Genomic DNA, 26,337 nt, shown 5'->3' with positions numbered 1-26,337 from the left:
ACCAATATACGACCACAAAATTTTTTTGCGGTCGTATAAAAAGGGTTGATCGGCTACAATTATAGAAATTGTCCGAGATATTACTGATATTAACCTATAGTATAAGTTTTATAAAAATCTAGCAATAATTGCATCCGTGAGAGCGCTTACGATGCCATTTTCCATAAATTTAATATTTCCAAGGGCATTACTCTTTTAAAAAAGGTCGATCGGCCACCATTATAAAACTTGTCCGAAATATTGCTGATGTTAACCTATTGTATAAGTTTTATAATAAAATGCTTCGCTGGGGCGCAGCTTGATACGACCGCAGAGGTCGAACCCTGAACAGTTGGGGCAAGTATGGACACAAAATTCAAGCTTGATACAGCTATGACTTTGGATTGTCATTAAATATTTGACACAGCATAGGTTTCTGACACAGGATGAATGTGGTGTAAGAACTGGAAAAAATCTAATTTACCTATTATGGTGGAATATCCATAAACTAAATTGTTTGTTAATTTCAATATATCAAAGAATATGTAGAATTCAATGTTTGATGTAATGTAATAAAGTTGAAATTTGGACCGTTTTTGTTCAATGTGGACCAATTTGGTAACATGTATAAATAATCAAAAATCTAAATACATGGGAGCCCATTTAAATACATCATAAAGGTATTAAAATAGAAAGTGACATCATAGTCATGGCTAAAAATAAACAAAAATCCTTAATCAGCAACATTTAAAGTAATATCTAAAAATAAAATTCCTTTGTAACCATAAAAGCCCATTTAAATACATCATAAAGATTTTAAAATAGAAAATGACATCATAGTCATGGCTAAACATAGCAAAAAACCCTTAATCAGCATCATTTAACAGTAATATCTAAAAATGGAACTGACATCATAAAGGTATTAAAATAGAAAATGACATCATAGTCATGGCTAAAAATAAACAAAATCCTTAATCAGCATCAGCAACATTTTATAGTAATATCTAAAAATAAAATTCCTTTGTAACCATAAAAGCCCATTTAAATACATCATAACAGATATTAAAATAGAAAATGACATCATAGTCATGGCTAAACATAGCAAAAACCTTAATCAGCATTATTTAACAGTAATATCTAAAAATAAAAATTTCTTTGCAACCATAAAAGTAAAATAGAAAATGACATCATAATCATAGCTAAAAATAAACAAAAATTTTTTTTATTGGCAAATTTTAAATGGAGTTTATTATACTAAAATAATAAATTTGCAACCATAAACATGATAAAACCCCATTTAAACACATCATAAAAGTATTAAATAATTCAACTACATCATAAGGCTATAAAAATAGAAAATGACTTCATAGTCAAGGCTAAAGGTAAACAAAAAACCTTCATCAGCAAAATTTTATATTGGCAAATTTCCAATGAAGTTTATTACACTAAAATTGTTGGCAAATTTCCAATGCATTTATTAACAATAAAGTTATTGGCAAATTTCCAATTTACATAATTTAAAAGCAGTGTAGATGAGATATTTAAATGAGTTTGAATTACCAACCTTACACTGCTTTTAAATAATGTTCTTTACTCAATTATTTGTCTATTAAAATGGAAACCCTTGTTTTTTAACCTTTTTCCCCCTTATTCCTTAAACATTAGAGCCATAACCACCCCCCCCCCCACCCCCCCCCCCTAAAGCCAATTATTACTTTCCAATGTAACCTAGATTTCCAATATACATAATTTTAAATTTCAATTCCTCATGATATATAACCGTATCATTATTATTTTCTTTCATATATAAATCTGAAACAACCATCTTTAAATGGAAAATTTTAAAGAAAAAAAAAAGGAAAAAAAAAAATCCTACCCCCCACACATTTTTTCAACCCCCTTTTGATTCATCATCCCCCACCTCAATCACAACCTTCAATTTGTGGTATGGTACATTGCAATACAATTTCACAGAGATCCATACACTTGAACACAAGTTTTTGTTGCAAACTAAAAAAATCCTTATTTTCGACCAATATTTGGCCCCTTATTCATAAATGTTTGAGCAATTAACCCCAAAACTCAATTCCTACTTTCTCTTCGTGATAAAAAATAACTAACTTAAAATGTAAATTTTAAACAAAAAAAAAAGGAAAAAAAAAAATTACCCCTTTTTTGACCCCCGCCCCCCTTATGATTCATCACCCCCACCCCCCTTTCCCCCCAAACCAAGCTCAATAACAGCCTTGCCTTTGTGGTATGGTACCTTGTAATACAATTTTAGAGAGATCCATACACTTGAACACAAGTTATTGTCTAGAAACTAAAAAATGCTTATTTTAAACCCCCTTTTAGGCCCCTTAATACTAAATGTTTTGGGCAATTACCACAACACTCAATTCCAGCTTTCCCTTTGTGAAATGGAACCTTGTAGTAAAATTTCAGAAAGATCCATACACTTACACACAAGTTATTGTCATGAAACTAGAAAAATGCTTGTTTTTTGCCCCCTTTTGGCCCCTTATTCCTAAAATTTTGAGGCAATTAACCCCAAAATCAATCCCAGCATTGACCCTTTGTGATATGGAATCTTGTGGTACAATGTCAAAGAGATCCATATGCTAACACACAAGTTATGTCTGGAAGTTACAAAAATGCTTATTTTCGGCCCCTTTTTGGCCCCTAATTCCTTAACTGTTGGTACCATAACCCCCAAAATCAATCCCCACCTTCCTATTGTGGTATTGAACCTTATGGTAAAATTTCATAGAGATCCATTCACTTAAACTAAAGTTAGAGTGCGAAAACCATTGTGTATTCGGACGACGACGCCGGACGACGACGACGACGACGACGACGACGACGACGCCAACGTCATACCAATATACGACCTCAAAATTTTTTTGCGGTCGTATAAAAATCTGTCAAGAACGTGTTACCCATGAGAGCGCTAACAAGATCGGACGGACGGACGGACGGACAGACGGACAGACGAACGACCGTTGTTTCTATGTCCCCCGCAACGCGTTGTGCGGGGGACAACAAGCTTGGATCAACTATGATGGTGCAGTTCCTCGGACTATTCATGCAACAGAATGGACACAAGAGGAATATAGTTTTCAATTTTAAAATTTACTAATTAAAAAAGCTAACTGAATTCGGTCAAAATTTAAATGTTCCATCCATAATAGGTTCGTTTTCTCTATCGTTTACCTAGAACCGTATACTATATTTATTATCCCGTTTATTATGTCATTCTAGTTAACCCGAATATTTTTTTCTGATTTTGTCGTTAATTCGGAAGAACTTTCAAAACAAATATGTACATCTTTCCATGACTATTATGGTAAATTTTCAAAGATTACAGGTAAACTGTTATAGGTAAAAAGCGCAAATGTCTTGTCAATTTTGTACAGGTATATCAAAGTTTAAAGCACAAATGTCCATAGTGTTTGAAGCGCAGAAGTCCTTTAGTGTTACAAGTAAACGTCGCTCACCTGATTCTACTTTGGTTTTGGAAATCATGTAAAAATAGATTAAAATCGTAACAGATACCCAAATAATAAGTGAGGCCAAATTTGGTTAAATATTGGCCCTGTAATTTAATAAAAAATCCTGGTGGCCATCTTGAACAGTAAATCGACAACAAAGTAGCAACACTTCACTAGCTCCTCATAAGAAACATTTATGCCATGTTTGGTTTCATTCCATTCAGTGCACCTCTAGAATAAGCATTTGTATGTATTTCCCTTAGGGTCTTATGTTAAAGGAAGTCCCCCGCTGACGGCCATCTTGGATGAAGGATCAGCTTCAAAATAACAACACTTAGTCAGCACATCATAAGGAACATTCATGCCATGTTTGGTTTCAATCCATTCAGTGGTTCTCTAAAAGAAGACATTTGTATGTATTGTCCATAGGGTCCTTTGTTAAACATTGTCCCCAGCTGGCGGCCATCTTGAAAGATGAATCGGCTTCAAAGTAACAACACTTGGTCAGCACTTCATAAGAAACATTCATGCTATGTTTGGTTTCATTCCATTTAGTGGTTCTCTAAAAGAAGACATTTGTATGTATTTCCCATAGGGTCCTATGTTAAACTTAACCCCCCGCTGGCGGCCATCTTGGATTATGGATCGGCTTCAAAGTAACAACACTTGGTCAGTACCTCACAAGGAACATTCATGCCATGTTTGGTTTCATTCCATACAGTGGTTCTCTAAAAGAAGACATTTGTAAATATTTCCCATAGGGTTCTATGTTAAACTAATTCCCCCGCTGGAGGCCATCTTGGATTATGGATCGGCTTCAAAGTAACAACACTTGGTCAGCACCTCATAAGGAACATTCATGCCATGTTTGGTTTCATTCCATTCAGTGGTTCTCTAAAAGAAGACATTTGTATGCATTTCCCATAGGGTCCTATGTTAAACTAAGTCCCCCGCTGGCGGCCATCTTGGATGATGGATCGGCTTCAAAGTAACAACACTTGGTCAGCACCTCATAAGGAACATTCATGTCATGTTTGGTTTCATTCCATTAAATGGTTCTCTAGAAGAAGTTCAAAATGTAAAAAGTTAACGACGACGACGACGGACGCCAAGTGATGAGAAAAACTCACTTGGCCCTTTGGGCCAGGTGAGCTAAAAAGCGCAAACGTCCTGCGCCCCTCTGGTCACACCTTGTCGTCCACGATCAAGATAATGAGTTGCCCGATCCTTCACGATCAATTTTGATGAAAAATCAACAAAATTCAATGTTTTCAAAACCAAAATGAACGGTTTCAATGAATTTTTTTTTTTTATTCTTCTGTGCTATCTGACACACCAAAGATTCAGTTTCAAATATATCATTATATATTGGAATGTGACCATTATAGATGCAAAACGTGTTTTTTTTAATGAATCCCATAGACTTGTGTTGCGCCTTTTGTGTTTTCTCATAAAGTACTGCATATTTTCTTAATCTTAATGCACAGTATTATTGAGAAAGTTGAATCATTTTGACAGACACATAATTTTTTTTTCCGGATTTATTCCGCGTTTTGAAGATACAGCAGGTTTTTCACAGATTTTGAAGTAAAAATTCAATTAATTACATTTACGATCCGATCGCAATGCTTGACATCCGTTAGGAATTCTTTCACGATCATTTTTCTCGATATACCTATAATGACAGCCGTGTTGATAGAAAATATCAATAAATTATCACAAGTAATTCCAATCAAACTGACTTTAATAAGCAGTAAACATTAAAATTGATGACGCCGTCGCCGCAGCCGGAAAAGCAACACTTATGTCTCGCCTTCCGCGACCTTCGTCGCAGGCGAAACAAAAAGTGGTCCAGTGGGTTCAAATGAAAATATTTTTGAAAAAGAAGACTACAGACGCCAAAATGATGGCATTAGCTCATAGGGTTCATTAGGCCAGGTGAACTAAATATCAGGCAAAGGCACTTGTCTCTGAAAAATTACCAATATACCATTATATAACACTTAAAGGTAAAAAGAGGGTAAACAAAATTTCAGAGACAATGCCTGTGATATCTGGTGGAAAGGGAATGCCAATTCAGATTGACATAAAAACAACCAACAAAAAATATATTGTAAAAGACACAACATATTATTATAATTTACTCGAAGTTACTAAAAGCTACTTCAAAGTCCAATCAGTTTTAACTAATAAGGGTGAACAAAAGACAGGTATATTAATGTGTCCAGCTTTAAATCTTCCAGTCTAGAACATTTTAATATTTAACAAATCAAACGTTATTTTTAATAGCGTTGTCTTCTGTCATGTCTTTTAATGTTTTATGTTGTTGTTTCAAGGGGAACTTTTTGTTCATGGCAGATCTTTGATTTGTTCAAATTAACTACTCAGACTGACGCGATTTCAAACTTGAATGATTGATTTTTATTTGCTTAGCATCCAATGGCATATGTTTCATGCTTATAAGTATAAGAACAAATAAACAATTAATATATTGAGTGACAATATAAACGCAACCTCTACATGTATCTTCTATTTTAAACAAGAGGCTGCGAAGGGCCTGAATCTCTCACCTGTATTTTTTTGTGTAGATCTTTCATTAATGAGTCTTATGCAACATCGTTTGTAACATTCATTTTGATTGGATAACATCACCAATTTTCATGGCATCAATTCACAATAAATGCAATGACAACGTAAGCGCAAGCGCAGACGACGTATGACAGATTTACAATGTATGATTTGACGTTATTTTCTGTCAGTTTCATTAGAATGGATATAACAATATTGTATTTTAAGCTCCGACGGCATCAATTTGTGATCAAAAGGCTCGACCAACTTAAAATAACAATAAGATTCACTCTCTTTGGACTTTTGATGGTAGAGTATTTACAAAGAAGAAATCCGGCTCCGACAAAATTCTTATCGAGTCCTTTCAAGATGCTGAAAATCTTAAGACTGAGTAACTTGTAAAAATATGAAAACTAGAATGGCTATTACCACTTCGTCTTGTTTGAATAAGTTCTGAAATAACCTCTTATCATTATCATATTAATATTCAATTGTACACATATATACACAGTAAGAACAATAAACTGCTTCGCTGAGCGCAGCTGGATACGCCCGCAGAGGTCCAACCCTGAACAGTTGGGGCAAAAATGGACACAATATTCAAGCTTGATACAGGTCTGAATTTGGATTGTATTAAATATTTGACATATTATAGGTTTCTGAATAAATGTAGTCAAAGAACTTGATATTGCATGGTTATATGAATTGAATTTATATTCATTTAAAGATTTCTTGCTATTGTGCAATACACTGTGCTGTTGCGCAATACTTAGTAAATCTGTTGTCAGACTATAAACAAATAAAGTTCAAGTAATTCTCAATGTCATATTAGAAATTTATTAAAATGTAAAGGGAGCTAACAACAATAGATATAAACAATTCACCAAAGTTTCATGAGAATTGCTGACAGCATTTTTGAGTTAATGTCCAAAAACTGGAAAATCCCTCCTTTTTTAATGAATAAAACCCCATAACTCAGAAATGTAAAATGTAAAATTTATAAAATTCTAAACAGAGCTTACATCAATAGATATAAACAATTCACCAAAGTTTCATAAGAACTGCTGAGAGCATTTTTGATTTTTTTTTCCGAAAACTGGAAAATCCCCGGTTTTTTTATGAATAAAACCCTGTAACTCGGAAACGTAAAATCTAAAATATATAAAAATTGAAAGGGAGCTCATGTCAATAGATATAAACAATTTACCACAATTTCTTGCAAGTTGGTGAAAGCATTCTCGAGTTATTGTCCGAAAACTGGAAAATCCCCCTTTTTTTTAATGAATAAAACCCCATAACTCGGAAAGGTATAATCTAAAATTTATAAAAAACGAAAGGGAGCTCACGTCAATAGATATAAACAATTCACCAAAGTTTTATGCAAATTGGTTAAAGCGTTTTTGAGTTAATGTCCGACATGTCAGTGACGACGGACGGACAGACGGACAACGGTATACCATAATACGTCCCGTAAACGGGCGTATAAAAATTATCTTTGTCAAGTATTATTTTATCTCTAAAAAAACAATAACAATAATGCAACCTACGTTTAACGAAATAAATGAACATATTCCTCAATTATCAATTAAAAATACTTGCCACGTGAAACTGTTTATTTACCAAAATTGTTCAAGTGGGTAAGATGTGTGAACTTCAAAAAGGTTCACTCGATTAACATACTGTTGATTTTTAAAAAAAATAGGAACATTAAATTCTAAACTAAAAGCTTCAAACATACTTTTCTCATTCTCTTTCATTTAAAATAACTAAAATATTTAGTATGTGGTATAATTATTCTTTCTTTTGATTTTCGCGCTTTGTAAAATCGTACAAAACTTGTTTGTTTGGTTTGGTTTGTTTTTTTGTTTTTTTTTCTTATTGACTACATTTGGAGAAAAAAATCAGATGTATCAAGCATTCATTTGCTTTCTCTATTTGTTATTAAAGTTTATTCAACAACTATTCTTTATAACGCAGCCTGTACATTTACCTCCACAACCTGAATTATTGTACATATGTTCTGTTGTTTTTGACTGGAGTGATGAGAGAGGGTTTAGATATAGTTAGTTTATTGCTTGACCTATCGTTTTCTTGCTTAACCATATTTTTATTTGACAATAGGTAAAAATTGCATGCAAGTCCTACACTGTCCACACTTGGGACTCTATTTTAGACAACGAAAATCAAAAGACCATAACTGTGTCCTGGACCTAATAGCTGCCTGTTGCACTGATGTAATTAAGGCTTATTATTCCTACACTGTTGAATATTTATATTGTTATTATATATGTTTCTCTTTGGTTAAGAACTTTGATTTTAGAACAGCTATTTGCAAATTACGTATATCTGCTCATAAGCTTCAAATTGAAATTGGTCGTTTTTCAAATATTCCACGATATGAAAGAATTTGCAAAAAATGCTCCTCTGGCTGTGTTGAAGATGAAACCCATTTTTTAACTCCATGCCCTCTTTGACTCTGTTTGCCAAAAAAATCCAAACTTTTCTTTACTGGAAAATCAGCAAAATTTCATTTATTTATTAAGCTGTTAAGACAATCAGGTCCTTTATGCTGTTGGAAAATTTATTAAAGTCAATATGACTTAGATCTATTCATTTTTCATGTACCTATATTATATACTATAAACCAAGGGCTCTATTGCAGTCTAATTGTATTGTGATTGTGTATCTAAATTCTATGTATCTATGCTAATAAATGTTTGTTTTCCTTATACATGTATTCTCTATATGCCCCTTGTGAACCCTTAATTGTTAATAAAATATGTTCTTTGAAAATAGTGGAATTATATACTTTTGGAGTGTTAAAAATTCGTTGGAAGTACTTGATAAATTGCATGCTTATATTGGTAATTTCGAATCTGTTCAAAGTTTTGAATTTTCTAACCTATATACCACTTTGCCTCATAATCTTATTAAGAAAAAAATCACACATCTAATTAAATGGGCATTTAAAATGTCAGAATGCCAATATATATGTTCTAACTCTTTTAGGTCATTTTTTAGTAACAACAGACAAAAGAACTATGTCAATTGGACCTGCTTTGACACTATAACTGCCCTTGAATTTTTACTAGATAACATTTTTGTATGCTATGGAGATTCCTTATCGTCAAGTAATCGGAATTCCAATGGGGACTAACTGAGCACCACTTATTGCGGACCTGTTTCTGTATTGTTATGAGTTACAATTTATGACTAAAATCAGCAAAAACCCATCGAAACAACATCTGATACAAAAATTTAATAAAGCTTTTAGATATTTGGATGATATAATGACGACTTCAGTATGTACACTAAAGAGATTTATCCTGCTGAACTGACTTTAAATAATGAACACTGCCCTTTCCTGGAACTTGATATCTATATCTTTAACGGGAAGCTTCATACCAAAATTTATGATAAAAGAGATGGTTTTTCATTTCCTATTGTTAATTGTCCATTTTTAGATGGTGACATTCTCTTGTCACCATCTTATGGTCTATATATATCTCAACTTGTTCGATTCGCTCGTGTATGTAACAACGTATTTGATTTTAACAAAAAAAACCTCTGTATTACTGAAAAATTATTACACCAGGGTTTTCCATATCACAAACTAGTCAAAACATTTACTAAATTTTATCATCTGTACAAGGACATCATTCGTAAATATAATTCAACATGCAGACATCTTATACATTCGGGTATTTCACATCCAACCTTTTATGGTAATATTCTATACAAAGCACAAAAATGTCGACATTCACCTCAAAAGCTAACCAAACCTTTAAACAGACTTATTCAGAAGGGATATAGTTACGATACTGTTTTCAAGTCATTAAGGATTGCATATTTTGGTTTTAATATTGATTCACTCATAGAGTCTTTGCATCGGAAATAAACACATTTATTCTAAAACCAGTTGTTGGCATGATACAGGTTATGTTCTTCTCATATATTTTATGATTGTATGACACTAAACCCCTAATGGGAGGAATTGTGCTTGATTTTCATATGATGAAGACATAATCTTTCAATCAGTTTAATTGAGGTCTGGAGCTGGCATGTCAATCACTGATAGTAGTCCTTTGTTAATTTATGTATCATTGTCATTTTGCTTAGTTTCTTTTGTTACCTATTCTGACATCGGACTCGGACTTCTTTTAAACTGAGTTTTACTGTGCATATTGCTGTGTGTTTGTTGATTCTACGTTGGCTAGAGGTATAGGGGAGAGTTGAGATCTCACAAAACATGTTAACCCCGCCACATTTTTGCACCTGTCCCAAGTCAGGAGCCTCTGGCCTTTGTTAGTCTTGTATGTTTTTAATTCAAGTCCATTTATATGTTTTGGGGTTTAGTGTGACATCCATTTTCATTGAACTAGTACACATTTTTGTTAAGGGGCTAGCTGAAGCCCACCTCTGGGTGCCTGATTTTCTCACTGTGATGAAGACCCATTCGTGGCCTACAGCTGTTTTCTGCTCTTTGGTTGGGTTGTTGTCTCTTTGACACATTCCCCATTTCCATTCTCAATTTTATCTTGTTCTTGTTCTATAACATTGATTTACTATATGCCTTAATTTGGTTAAAAAAATTCTTAATCTTGGTCTTTTGACTTTTGAGTAGTTTTTATTAGCCGTTTTTTCCCCAAGGAAAAATATGGATATTAAAATGGTTTAGTAGGCTGGTGGCTGTCAACAGTTCCCATGCAATAATTTAAGATTGTTAAACCAATGCTTTTCAAATCTTAATAAGTTGTTACTGATGACAAAATGGAGGTCAAGTTTCGATATTGAAGATTTTCACTTTTACCCTTCAGGAGTTATGGTCCTTGATAACATTCTTCACAATATAGGGGCAGCATTTAATGCTGTTTATATAACCCGAAAAATCCAGTCGTTATATTTCACTTACTTCGATCAGTACATCTGGAGGACAATGACTGTAAGGGGGCTCTGTAATTATTCGAGTTACTACATGTATTTATATTGTTAAATCGTAAAGATGATAGCAAGAATATGTTAAAAAGGGGGATCTTAAATGTTAAAAAGTGAAAATAAACATCAAACTTGACCTATATTCTGTCATCAGTAACAACATATACAAAATTGAAAAACATTGGTTGAATGATTCATAAGCTATTGCAATGTATTGTAATGAAATTTAAAAATGTCATTTTCCTGTTAAGGTTTATGACCCCTTCTGTAGCCATGTGTATTACGAAATTTTCAAAGTGCAATAATATCAATACAGCAAAGATAATGAATAATAGAGATGTGCTATTTTGTACATATATCAAAGGAAATCTTCCTTCAAAGCTTTTTTGTTTATTATTTTACTGCATTTAATAGAAAATGGGAATTTTGTGGCAAATAAAGCCAATATTTATGTAGAAAATCCACAGACTTTAATACAGAGATTTTCGTTATAAACTTTTAAAACATAGATTGCTCACTTGTTTGTCTATGACATGATGTGCTAGAGTTTATTGTTTACAAAAAGTCCTAATTATATATAAACAACCTTTACATTCCAAAAACCTCCTGCTGAGTCACTAAAGTTGAGCGCACCCTAGAAGGTGTACTTGAATTGGTCTATATTTATATTTGTTTTAACAAATATCTTAATTCATAGACTTGTTTAAAGAAAATCATTGCTAGTACTGCATGTAATAATCCTCTTTCTATTAAGAACCAAATGGTCAAATATAAGAATAAAAGGGGAAAGGCTGTGGATTTTCTATAAAATTTCCATATGTTCAGCATTGAAACAACAAAAGGGTACATAAGATATTAAGAAATCATTTTATTTAAAAAAAAAATTAAAAAGGGGGCCTGTGCATGACTCATCTTGTCTCGCTATTAATACTGATCTAATCATCTTGTATCTTGAGACTAGTACTCTTCTCAGTATATATCATCACTGGGACTCGGTTAGTAGATTAAAATTTTATTTATCAATGTTTTTCAAATCTTTTTTCGTATTTCCTATCTACTTGTATTACATTATTAACGTTTTTATTGTTGTCATCAATATTTTTTTGTTTTTCTAGCAATGTGCAGTTGAAAAACATTGATAAATAAAATGTTAATCTGCTAACCGAGTCCATGTGTATATCATATGCCATAGCAGAGGCTGTATTATTAGATAGGCATATGTATCCCATATGGCATATGTCTCTGGGCAATATTCAACAAGTTAAGATAGATGATCATGAATGATTTGGCAAATGAAAGGTTAAAAAGCAAATCATGCGCGCAAAATTCTTACGATACGTACTTTCTTTGAAGTTAACATGTGTTTGTTTACATTTAACATCCATACAATGCTTGCTTTTATATCAAAGGTTGAAAAACGTTTTTTATAATACTATATGTAACAAATAATACACAAAATAACATACCGGAAAGCTAGGTTTAGTTTCCGTACGAACAACGCTTCCAAATGGTTTTAAATATTAAATAGATTTAATTAGAATAGATTAAAAGATCCAAAATTAGAGGCGTAAAGTCAGTACCAAATTTGACGATAAATAATTTGCAATAACGAACAAAAGATGATCTCATACCAACTTAATTTCTAGTTTATTAGATTTTGTGAAAGAGTAGAGTATAAGGTAAATTTAAGAAATTAAATAGTTCTCATTAATCTTTTTTTTTTTATCTCATTGCTTGTATTGTATTATGAAAATTATTGATGTTGTAATGTTTATGCCCTTTGGGCCCATAATTGGAAATAAAATATCTTCTTCTTCTTCTTCTTCTTCTTCTTCTTCTTCTTCTTCTTCTTCTTCTTCTTCTTCTTCTATAGTATACTGATGTCTCACATGAGTTTTTGTGATACTTTACAAGACATTTTATATTATTTTTGACAATATTGAATAATGATATTCTAATGGCAGTAAGTGCACTTATCAAAAGAGCAGATAATTTATAGTATAAGAACACTTGCTATGAGCTGATATAAAGGGGGGTGGTTTACAGAGTCTTGTGTAATTCAGATAAACTGTAAACAGTCTAGACACTGACTTGACGATAGCAGATGATCAGGTACGACTTAGTAGTTTAAACGTCCTCTTTTCTGATGAAATGGTCGCAAAGGGACGACCATTTGATTTTTTGTGGGTGTGGGATTTTGGAAACTTAATATCCTTGCCTGGTAAGAACTGAATAAAAATCATCTTGTCGAAGACAGGATGAGAATCAGTCTAATTAAAATATACTCATATGAGGTTATATTTACGAGCACGTGAGTAAATATAGGTCTGAATTTAATCAGATTGGAGTGTATGAGTATGACATTCTGCCTCACAATATGTAAGAAATGGTTGTGTACAAATTTGAAAAAAAATCTAACCTATAGCAACGGGTGAAAATGAATATTCCGCTTTCGCAACCCCACCCCCTAACCCGGCACCACCACCAAAATATTAAATGGCCGTTCTTAAACACAAATTTTAAACTTTTTAATTTCTTGCAGGCGCGTAGTGCTACGTTTACGTCAAAACGCCCGGGCGTACACATGAAATTTGGAGAAAAAATATTTCCTTCTGAATAAATTAAAAGAACTGGTTAAAAGCCTTTTAATTCTAAAAGTGACGAAATTTACTTTTTAATCAAATGGTATCATATTATATATTTGTTCATTTTCTATGGTTTAAAGCAATTCATTATCTGCTGAGATACGATATGTGGTTTGCATTTATTCGAGCCTGCGATATTTATGTGCGAAAGCGAGACATCGCGATCCTAGATTCCGTCGGCGTCGTCAACATCAGAGACATATAATTGTATTATATGTCTCTGTCAACATTTAGGTTCAATATGTGATTAAAGTCTTTTTAAAGATCAACAACTGTGTCAAATCTTCATGGAATTTTATGAGATTGGACATTTGGATTTTTATGACCAGCAGACAGTATCCAGAACATTATAAAAAGATGTTTTTAATTTTCCTGATTAAAGGATTTGTTTTATGCAGTTGATAACTAGATACAGTCACAATATTGAATAATGATATTCTAATGATATTCTAATGGCAGTAAGTGCACTTATCAAAAGAGCAGATAATTTATAGTATAAGAACACTTGCTATGAGCTGATATAAAGGGGGGTGGTTTACAGAGTCTTGTGTAATTCAGATAAACTGTAAACAGTCTAGACACTGACTTGACGATAGCAGATGATCAGGTACGACTTAGTAGTTTAAACGTCCTCTTTTCTGATGAAATGGTCGCACAGGGACGACCATTTGATTTTTTGTGGGTGTGGGATTTTGGAAACTTAATATCCTTGCCTGGTAAGAACTGAATAAAAATCATCTTGTCGAAGACAGGATGAGAATCAGTCTAATTAAAATATACTCATATGAGGTTATATTTACGAGCACGTGAGTAAATATAGGTCTGAATTTAATCAGATTGGAGTGTATGAGTATGACATTCTGCCTCACAATATGTAAGAAATGGTTGTGTACAAATTTGAAAAAAAATCTAACCTATAGCAACGGGTGAAAATGAATATTCCGCTTTCGCAACCCCACCCCCTAACCCGGCACCACCACCAAAATATTAAATGGCCGTTCTTAAACACAAATTTTAAACTTTTTAATTTCTTGCAGGCGCGTAGTGCTACGTTTACGTCAAAACGCCCGGGCGTACACATGAAATTTGGAGAAAAAATATTTCCTTCTGAATAAATTAAAAGAACTGGTTAAAAGCCTTTTAATTCTAAAAGTGACGAAATTTACTTTTTAATCAAATGGTATCATATTATATATTTGTTCATTTTCTATGGTTTAAAGCAATTCATTATCTGCTGAGATACGATATGTGGTTTGCATTTATTCGAGCCTGCGATATTTATGTGCGAAAGCGAGACATCGCGATCCTAGATTCCGTCGGCGTCGTCAACATCAGAGACATATAATTGTATTATATGTCTCTGTCAACATTTAGGTTCAATATGTGATCAAAGTCTTTTTAAAGATCAACAACTGTGTCAAATCTTCATGGAATTTTATGAGATTGGACATTTGGATTTTTATGACCAGCAGACAGTATCCAGAACATTATAAAAAGATGTTTTTAATTTTCCTGATTAAAGGATTTGTTTTATGCAGTTGATAACTAGATACAGACTAAGATTAAAGTTTGTTACACATCAATTACTTTGTCAAATCTTCATAGAATTTTATGAAAATTTGGCAGAACGTTTTTTTATGATTAAGATATATTGTCTGAAGCAAAATTTAGAAATTATATTTTTTTCTTTCTTTTTTCGGTATTTTACTGATAGACGGATTTATTTTTTGCAATTAACAGACTGTCTGGGATTAGATTTTTGTGACATGATAAATTTGTAAACCTTCACAGATTGTGTGTGATGAAACTTGAACATAAGCTTATAAGAAAAGGCATCTGAAGAAAAAGAATGAAATATTCTTAAATTCCGTATTTGACTGATAAAGGGATTCACATTTTACAGTCAACATTACACTTTTACGCTGATGAGCAGCAATTTAAGGCGAGACACAGGGTTCCACGCAACCGGCCATTACGAGTTTGTATGTTACACATGAAAATTAATTATTTCGTATATCCATTAACGACATTTGCGAATAAAAATGGGAGATTATTAGATGAAGTCAAAACAATTAATAGAACGACAACATTGAAATGGAGACTTTTTGCTTTATTACTTTCTCTAAAGTTTTGGACTTTTCGTCGATTGCTTGTTTTATCCAACATCTCCTTTTATTAAACATATAATAAAGTAACTGGTTTGGACATTTTTCTTTTAAACCAATGACCATTAGATTTCAAATCAACAAAATAACCAATGAATTAAACATAAATATAAACCAAATCGACTTTACAGTATGTTGCTATTGATGAGTTTTTAATGAAAGAAACGGTATCTCTTTCTCGATAACGCATGAGTTAATACAAGTAAAAATGTAATCTCTGTAAAAAAATCTATATTAAGGTTTTGTGCGAGAATCCAACTTGAAGTATCTCGGCATGATAATTTTTGTGTTTTGCTTTGGCGTGGCATACACACGACTTTACAGTGTTAAGTAGAATAGAAAATGACTATTAATATATAAATAACACATAGCTGAGAGGGTGATAGAGCGGATTGTTACCCCTCGAAAAGACATTGTCAACCTAGGCGAACCCCTCGAAAAGACATTGTCATCCTGGGCAATCTGCTCTATCACCTTCTCAGATATGTGTTATTTAATTTATTGTACTGAATGTTCTGTTATTACTGTCGATTAAATTTCAAATTCAAAGTAATAAACTATGACGTCTTGTACATAACAACCATCCGTATTTAATAAAGCGCACACTTGATCAAGCGTCTCCGTGAACGGTAATAGAGTATTTGCCATAGGATAGAGTCGTATTTAATAAAGCGCACACCTGATCAAGCGTCTCCGTGAAGGGTAATAGAGTATTTGCCATAGAATAGAGTCGTATTTAATAAAGCGTACACTTGACCAAGCGTCTCCATGAAGGGTAATAGAGTAAATTAACACCCTCGTATTAGCCAATCAAAATATGGCATTTTGACATGAAGTATAATAAAGTAAATTGTCTCCCTCGTATCAAACCAATCAAAGTCTGGCATTTTGACATGGAGTATAATAAAAAGATTTATCATTGGTTGAATGTTGTTTGATTGATGTACATCATTAGAATCATTCAGAAAGAGACGTCATATAAAAAAAAATGTATAACAAGATGAAAAAAAAGGCAAAGTAAATTAATTTCTACCAAACATGCAAAGCCCTTGACGATAAAGAACTTCCTATTACTTCTTTCTAAATATTATATCATTTGCTAAATTATTGTAATGGGACATTTTGATAAGAGAGGAGTACCCATTATTTTCTACAAAGTTTTTCAATTGTGTTTCTCCTCCTGGAACGTGTTTAAATTCCACCGTCATCATTTCAATGTCTAATTTACCAAATGGTATAGTTTGTAAAACTTGTAATTCAGCTCCCTCCACATCAAGACTGAAGAAATCAATGTGTGTCACGTTTATAGCCTTCATTATTGAATAGAAAGGAAAGCACTGGACATGCACTGTGCTTTCTCCTTTTGAATTCTCGTCTTGTACTATCTTACCTTCATTGAAATTTTTTTTGAATTGCATCTGAAACATATCATCACAAGTGATTACAAAAATCTATGGGATACTAAAAAAAAGTAATTAAGACAACGTTGTAGTGACCAGTGCAGATTATATTTCTAATAAAGTGTTTTTTTTTTAAAGTAAAATCTTTATTACAGATTGTGTCTTCTTCGGGACTGTAATTAACAGAAATTGCACTTGTCAAGCGTTGAAACTGCTTAAAGATTGAAAGACATTTTGAAATGACCCTGTATGGTGTGAAGTAATTAAGTGGAAATATCATTTGGTCCTTCCTCTTTATTAAAAGAGCTAATATGTTTTTGACATCACATTTCACGCAATGGTTATCGCACATCTGTACTTATCTTTGACAACGGTATTGTTTGGCCGAGTAATATTGACCTATGATGTATAAACCGTACCTTGTAATGTGGAGATAGTGAAGTGACAGTTTTTGTAACCTACACGGATTATTCAGAATCTATGTAAAGGTTCCATAACTAATCCAAGTGAGTTGTAATGAAAATGTGTTTTGAAGTATCTGTTTATATATGGTTTTGACTTTTTAAAGCATCTGAACATATGTTTTGAAGCATCTGAACATACGTTTTGAAGTATAATAATTGTTGCCTGATTATATTAAATCCTTACAATGGATTCCAGAACTTACTTTGATAGTCCATCATAATTCATACTGACACTAATGCGTCTACGCTAGATATACAAAGATGGTAATACGTAACTCCATAAAAACAACCCAGCAAGTTCCTCGTTCTAAAAAAAAACCGACAATTCAGCTATTTATAAGATAAGCTAAACGGTAAAATATTTCTACCACTGCATCGAGGGTGATACAATATTCTCCACTCGAGACAATTACATTTTCAAATTTAAAAAGCGAGGTTCGCATCCAATTCTCACTCGTTATGCAACCTTAGTTTTTAACACTTATACCTTTACTGGATATGGGTAAATACTGAGACAAGCGTTAATGGTAAATGCTTTTCTGTTCTTTTTCTTCACTAGCTCGTAGTTTGATGGGTCAGCCTCAACCAAAAGACCGTTCCAACTTCTCGTGCGTTCAAATATTAAAGAATTTGACCTGGTTTCCCCATCAAGTGCTCCACATTCCACGAAAAATCCGTCATTCTGAAATAGCAATATATAATAAAGTTTATCAGCTTATCCCCAACACCGGAAATAGGGTATCATGTATATTAAGTGAGGATCTTGGCGATAAGTCATAAGTTAAGATTTTCTTTCGTTTAAATCATTTCTATAGATTTACGAAGGTTAAACGGTTGTGTAATACTTTTCATATACGGGCTGCCTTTTTTATGCCGAAAAGTACCAAACAAAATGGTTTGTAAAATTTTTCGGAGTTCATCGTCTTCCGCCGCCACACAGACCAGAAATGTAACTTTTTTTCACTATTTTGTTAGAATTTTGAATACGACAATAATATGACTTCAAAATTTACTGACCATCTACAGTTGAAAGGTTATGGATCAAGCAATTTATGTTTATTGTAGGACAAATCGTACAGTGGTGTACGGCGTACCACATAAAACAATTTTTTAGTTGCAAGGCGTCTTTCAATTGAAATGATGGAACTTTTTAATGTAATAACTTTTATCAAAGATAAATGAAAACTGTGATCAAGGATATCATATCAACTGTATAAGGTTTTAGAGTCCTATATAGTATATCTTTCATATACTGTACAATCCTCTACATATGGAGCTCACAATGTTCTTTTTGGATGTGTCACTTTTAATTTGATGGCAAAGTATATTTCAATAAAACAATTGAATATTAAGCATTTTAAGTCTGAGAAAGATACACGCAATTGTCGTTAAATACTCTAAACTTGGGACAATCATATCATTATTTAATATCACATATGGTTTGATTTTTCTTGTTTTTCATTGGTATTTTTGGTCACGTGTTTTCCACTACATATTTTGTATTTTTCACTATTTTGACATATTGACTCGACGCTACTATTTTTAAAACATGATATTGACTACTTGTTACTATAAATAGTAACATCGAGTCATTATCATTTCCAAACACTATTTTCATATGTAATATAAAAATTAAGGACTTTCACTCAGTCAATACGTTATATATGGACTTCGTCCTCGGTCAATATAATCTGAACAGGTCCATACATAACGTATAGACCTCAGGGGCATAGCTGCTTACACATAATTTTTTCACAAATATTTTGTTTTATCAAAAAAAATAATGACAACGTTATCTGAAGATGCACGCGAAGTCGCCAAAACTCTTTAATTATCGAATGTCATTTGTTATCGAGTGTCATTTGTACACTAGTCTACCATCCTTAATAAATGGAGTATTGGAGAGAATTGTATGAACATTATATTCCACCTTATATAGAAACTAAAAACTAGAACTTTGGTTCAGATCATTTCACTTTTATCAACAAATACTTGAATGAACCTCAACATGCTCAAAACCCTGACATTTTATTCTTAGATGCATGATTTTTTTATTAGTTGTTGTTAGCTTTCAACTAGTTTTCCACTTAATCTTCATCCGACCTACAATAAAACCCTTGCCAAAGTAGGGCGTCCGTTTGGCTGTGCGGAATGTATAAATACACAGTCACGACTGGTCAGGATGTGGACGTTAAATCCGATGCCGTGTGTAGAGAGAATGCCACGTTAAGAACACTTGCAACAACTCTTTGAGGGGTCGGTAGGTGGTCTACTGAAAGGCAAAATTTCTGTCTCCATCAAATAAACCCTCATTTTTTCATCCTGGACAACCCTTATAACAGGACCTAGATGTTGTATTTATTGTAAATTTGTTTTTGTACTGAACATGCATGAACTATTTGCCACTGGACGTTTAGCAATCAATCAATCAACAAGCTTTCAGTAACTTCGAGTACTCTCAGATCTACGTGTAATGACCATAATTAATCAAATTCCTTAGCAGGTAGTAATTTTACAGTACAGGATATCAGAAAATATGAATTTCTTGAATTTTGTTAGATAGTATGAACAGAATCGAACTTCTGGCTGCATTAAGCATCGACTGTGTGTGTGTATGTGTTTGTGTGGCCGGGGAGGGTGAAGGTTTAAGAATCAAAAGATGAATGGTCGATGCCTAGCCCAAAGGATGGTATTATTACATAATAGTCTCAGTGTTTACGTGCCTATTTTTTTATGAAGGATCGTCAATATGTACTATCAATTGAGGTATATATCAATTATCATCAATCAGAAAGGAATAGATTTGAAAGCACTAATTAGGATGTACTGTTTAATTAAAGGGCTACGCTGATCTACGCTGGACAATGCATATTGTAGATAGTTTATATTTTAGATTTCCGATTGTACTGCGTTAATTCATCAGTCAGATGTTATTGTAAAATTATTTATAATTCTTCGAACTTTTCTTCATGTTTATTTTGATAAAATTACTAGTAAATTTTATGTTTTTTGTACACAAAATTTTGCAACTAAAAATGCTGAAAACCGTTTTCCGTCGGGGGCTTGGCCCCCTGAACCCCCTACCAGGGATCTACCCTGGACCTGAAGGGGCCTTAGGCGGCCCCAGAACCCTTCACGCAATTTGTGCCTACTGGTTATTGGATACCTAGCTACGCACCTGGACCTCGTCAATAGTCCATAATTGATAAATATACACGTGGCTGCAAATATACGTATAACCTACTCATACGTTCCCACTTCAGTCGTTGTTATATATATATATAGCTTTAGTCTGAAAGCTAATTTAAGGTAGTATGGGAGTAGAAACAAAAAAAAATAAATGTTTTCATACTTTGCCAAAATGTAGCATATATGTTAAAAAAATATGATAATTCACCGAGCTTGTGTCAAGCTACAGATTTTGAAAAAAAATACATATTTTGTGTGTATTATGCATGCAGAGAAAAAGCATTAAATGTAAACTAAATGATAGAATTTTGAAATAGAATATTAGAAGAAAGCTCTTAAAAATGCTTTCATAATATAAAAAGAAAAAATGGGGTCACCTTACTTTTTTTCCTGCTATAACATAAAATAAAATAAACTATAGATTCCTTTATAAATTGTACAAATTCTGATTAACCTCCCCGTTATAAGCTAATTAAAAAAAATATGAAATCAAACTAAAATGTTCCATCTCTTTAAAAATATAAGTAAATATAAGATAAAATCAAATAATTTTGAAAATTTAAATGAAAAGTATTATTAGTAAATTGGATTCCTGCATCGAAATTTCCTGTTTTGAGTTCTGCAATTTACAATCCAATTTTTTTTTTTATCAAACTACACCATAAAACGTACCAATCTTTACAGTCTTGAAATAAGGCAATTTTTGGTTTCGTCGAAAAAGATTATCTATACACTTTATATTCTCAGCTCAGAAATATGAAGTTTCCACCTTGAAAACAAGTCATTGAAATGTCAACAACAATTGCTCAATGTTGCTGGTTCGCACCATTTAGAAATAAAATTAATGTTCTTTGTACTTAGAACATATATATGTTACAGGCATTTTCTAAATTTATGCAATTTGTAAAATGACTAAAAATACCAAGTCTGTGTTAAATGACTGAAATTTTGAAAACAAACATTCAACAAATTGCCTGTAGGCACAGTTTTAGGTAATTTGTAGAAAAAAGGATATCATTGTGATTCATATGACCCAAAACACAATATCATGTAAAAACACTAATGGTTCGATTAAATTAAGTTTATTCGTCAAATACCAGCTGGGAAAGTGTATATGTCTATAATGATTCTTTTTCTTCGCTAAAAATTAATGCATATTTGAGAGGGACAGAAGTATTGCATTCCAACAGGCCACCTACTGAAGGTCAAAGAGTTCCTAACATGCAGAGAGCGTGGCACTTCCCTTACACGAGGCATTATATTTAATGTCTCCATTCAGAAAGAACGTAAAATTTTTACAATCTGATGAATTAAGGCGACAGTAGTTTTACTTTACCGGTGTTGAAATCTCGAAAAACGACCATAAAAGACACGATTTAATAAGATTACTGAAACAAAACCGGAGGGAATCTCATGCACTCTAAAAAACTGAAGGGAGAGCGGGAGTGTCGACAGGGTAAGTGTCGGCTGCTAAGCATGCATCACCCACCATGCCAAGATCTGCTTCATTCTGTTGAATGCCCTTATAAGCCAAAAGAAGTCAATCTAATCATGCTGTTACCTTGAATCTTTTGGGAACACATGAAAAATAAGATATTCTTGTGTGTGCTGTTTGCGAAACCTTATGTTTTGCGATGGTTTAGTGTTTTATCAGAATTTTATTTTAACAGAAATAAATTTGTATTGGTCCGGATTTCACCAAATGTAGTTGTAGTGCTAAGACTATATTCAACAATGTATGTATTTGCAAAAATATCGGGACAAATGAGTAACAGAACCAGCAATCCAAACATTTTATGAAATAACAAATAAAATGCCCGAACCTTACAGGTATTATAAAAAATGGCTAAAGTTTCAGGCATTTACAAAATACAAAATGCATATACATATACATATACATGTGCTTATACGTTTAATTCCCGTGTTATAAATAACGTTTCTCTATGTACCTTCACCCTGAACGGAGTGAATCAGGAGAGTGTGCAATACATGTAACCAGTAGCAACTAGCTCGCTGTCATGAATATTAAAAAACCGGTAACGATATCAGATGGACAAAACCCTTACAGACTAGATAAGATATGTTTGTAGAATACACTTACGTCCATGTCTTTTGGTCTCTGGTGGAAGGTTGTGTCGATCGTTGGCAATCATATATACCATAGATATAAGAAGATGTGGTATGAGTGCCAATGAGACAACTCTCCATCCAAGTCAAAATTTATAAAAGTAAACCATTATAGGTCACAGTACGGTCTTCAACACGGAGCCTTGGCTCACACCGAACAGTAAGCTATAAAGGGCCCCAAAAAATTACTCGTGTAAAACCATTCAAACGGGAAAACCAACGGTCTAATCTATATAAAAAACGAGAAACGAGAAATTCTTATGAACCACATCAACAAACGACAACTACTGAACATCAGATTCCTGACTTAGGACAGGTGCAAACAAATGCAGCGGGTATTAACCTTCACCCTTTTTCTGAAACAATAGTGTAACATCACAACATAGAAAGACACACTATAAAATATCAACTGAAATAGCTTAACTCAATCATGTTTACTTATTTTAATAATGTAACCATCAACCAATTCGTAATGGTTTCCGAATAAATTGTACAACCCTTTATTTAACCCAGTTTACCATGTTTGAATTAGTTGTAAGTTAAGAGTACACTCTGTGAATTCGACATAATATGAACAAATTTCTGACATATTATATCATCTGAGATATTCAAACATCATTGACGAGTCAGATGGTGTGTTACTAATCAGATAACAAGTTCTAGCATATCGTATCATCTGAGATACTCAAACATCATTGACGAGTCCGATGGTGTGTTACTAATCAGAGAACAAGTTCTAGCATATCGTATCATCTGAGATACTCAAACATCATTGACGAGTCAGATGGTGTGTTGCTAATCAAGTTATAGGATATCGTATCAGGAAACAATATTTCCTGTAAGCAGCGAGATTAAGGTATATACGACTTATTTAATTTCATAAATGAATCTTACTGCATTGATAATATGGGAAATCAAGAACAAGAAAACGAGATAATCACCACAGAAACTGCTCGCATAGGGGAAATTTCTGAAAATTTATTTCGAACCAAGACCATTTTGAAAAAGTAGTACCAAAGCGTCATGGTTGTACATTTCGGTTATAACAACAGTGTGTTGTATCTCCAGCTTGGTGCATTTCTTAACATGTTACCAAATTACAAAATATATAAAAAAAAAAATGACCAAAACTGTTTTTTTGTAGATTTTTAAATTTTGACAACAACAAACAAACTGAAGGAGACATTCTTATTTTTTCTAACACGTGTTTTCGCCTATGCTGGTGTTAGATAAATTTGCGTGCGCGACATATGTTTCTGGTACAGGGATTCGGCATCAGCAGTTATACCTGATATACCGGATATATATAATGTGTACTTATTGTAATTGTGTTTGTTTTGCGCATTTCCTTGCTATTTGTATTAAATTATTAACTTTGGTACCAAGATTTGTATCTTTAGTAGCAATGTGCAATTTACTATCCGAATCGAAATACTGAAAAATCCAGTTTACTGATATGGAAAGTAAACTGCAAATTGCTAGTTAAGATGCAAATATCGGCACCAACGTTTATAATTTAATACAAATAGACAGGAAATACAAAACACAAATAAAATCACAATGATTAGAAATAGATATATCCGCAAACCGAGTCATTGTGATTTCATGTACATCCTTCAACAGAAAATTAACGATCAAGACCAAAAGTTTAATTGGTACCAGAAAAAAGAAACCGAACTATTCGAGTTATCTCCTGTTTTATCAATTTAATACTTTTGAAAAAAAATTTGAAACGAAAAGCTTCAGCTTAAAAGCTATAAATTGTGTCTTATTTCGAAATGTGATTGGCCCCAATGACAACCCAGAAAGACAGAGCTACGTTTAACACGTACCTTAAAGTTTAATCGGTTATCAACAAACGCAGCTTGTCCGATCGAAGGGTCTATTACATGAGGATGTGTTAGATTGTATGGTTGGTCTGACGGGTTTTCTATCCAGTAATTTCTTATTAAACTGATCAACCTTGGGTCATCCATATCAACTTTTAGCTTATTAAGGGTGTCCATCTCCTCAAGATAGTCATCTTTATCTTTTAATTGATTGATCGACGTTTTCGCCTTGGTTGTAGTCTTATTTTCCGTATCAAACCAAGTCTTTCGAAGCCGTATCGTAATCCATAAGCATAACAACCAAATTGCGCAAAACGAACCATCTTTGCAGTTTGTCTAATAAATCATTTTTGTGTTTTATAAGAAATTCGGAACAATTATGGATATCTTTTGAAGCTTTCGTTTTATCTTTAACTGAAAATAGAACATAGAAAAAAATATAAAAGTACAATCTAACTATTCACAGTAACGGAAAACAAACCGAGAAAGTGTATTTGGTGCCAGACCCAATTGTTGAAAGAGAGAGAAAAACCAAAGGTTAAAATAAAAAATCACAAGTCCAGTAAACAGACAACACCATGTCCAGAAAAATTACACAAAACACTGACGATTAAGCAACACGAACCCATTCAAAACATGCATGTCTTTAGTGCCGTGTGGAGACAGTAGAGTGCCACCCCGTGCTTCAGGTTTATGCTCTTATAATATAGAAGATAATGGAGTGCGTGTCCGAGCGAGAATGTCTCTATGTTCATTACTTTAATTTTCTGCTCTTTGGTCGGGTTGTTCTCTCTTTGACACATTCCCCATTTCCATTCTCAATCTTATCTTTTACAGAGTTTGTCTTTATTGCCCTGCCGTGGAGACAGTAGAGTGCCTCCCCGTGCTTCAGGTTTATGCTCTTATAATATACAAGATAATGGAGTGCGTGTCCGAGCGAGAACTTCTCTATGTTCATTACTTTAGTTTTCTGCTCTTTGGTCGGGTTGTTGTCTCTTTGACACATTCCCCATTTCTATTCTCAATTTTATCTTTTACAGAGTTTGTCTTTAGTGCTGTGTGGAGACAGAAGAGTGCCTCAGGTTTATGCTCCTATAATATACAAGATAATGGAGTGTGTGTCCAAGCGAGAACTTCTCTATGTTCATTACTTTAGTTTTCGTTTTAGTTTAAGTTTAGCGACACCATCCGAAACTATTGTTACATATACAATGACATTGCAATACACACGAATCGACATACAATAATGATAAATAACCATTATATTCATATGACTTTTTTATTTATAAATAAACTCTTTAGAAAAAAGCAGTTATAACAGTTTAAACACTGATTTTATTTGTTATATTAGGATTTCGATTTCCTATATATGTATATTAATTTTATTCGATAAACTATTGCACTAGACTAATAATGTACATTATACGGTAACAGATGTTTTTCCACACGTGTACAAAACATCTATAGGGATCTGCTATGAGTATATCTGGAAAATGGACTTTTTATCTATACTTTTAATTGATATTACGCTATACTTTTCTTTTG

The 26,337-nt window shown here is 33.0% G+C and overlaps 2 protein-coding genes across 2 annotated transcripts in view; both read right to left on the bottom strand.

The window, feature by feature from the left end:
* The window catches only part of LOC127733824 (uncharacterized), a 131,146-nt gene extending 118,740 nt beyond the window's left edge, over nucleotides 1–12,406 (bottom strand). Inside the window, exon 1 of the mRNA XM_052243218.1 lies at nucleotides 12,316–12,406. The gene's annotated coding sequence lies outside the window, so the exon portion shown is untranslated. The remainder of the gene's footprint in view (nucleotides 1–12,315) is intronic.
* Nucleotides 12,407–16,777: 4,371 nt separating this feature from the next.
* LOC127733346 (uncharacterized) lies at nucleotides 16,778–26,053 on the bottom strand. Its single transcript, XM_052242715.1, has 4 exons — nucleotides 25,997–26,053; nucleotides 24,796–25,128; nucleotides 18,135–18,329; nucleotides 16,778–17,201 (listed from the first exon to the last, which is right to left on the bottom strand). Exons 1-4 carry the CDS (start codon nucleotides 26,051–26,053, stop codon nucleotides 16,854–16,856), a joined length of 933 nt encoding a protein of 310 aa, XP_052098675.1. The 3' UTR covers nucleotides 16,778–16,853.
* Between the last annotated feature and the right edge of the window lie 284 nt (nucleotides 26,054–26,337).

Source organism: Mytilus californianus, unplaced genomic scaffold (assembly GCF_021869535.1).
Source record: "Mytilus californianus isolate M0D057914Y unplaced genomic scaffold, xbMytCali1.0.p SCAF_3, whole genome shotgun sequence".
In the NCBI taxonomy this organism is placed as follows: Eukaryota; Metazoa; Mollusca; class Bivalvia; order Mytilida; family Mytilidae; genus Mytilus; species Mytilus californianus.
Note: the sequence above shows the minus strand (reverse complement) of the source record. Positions and strands in the feature narration are given on the sequence as shown.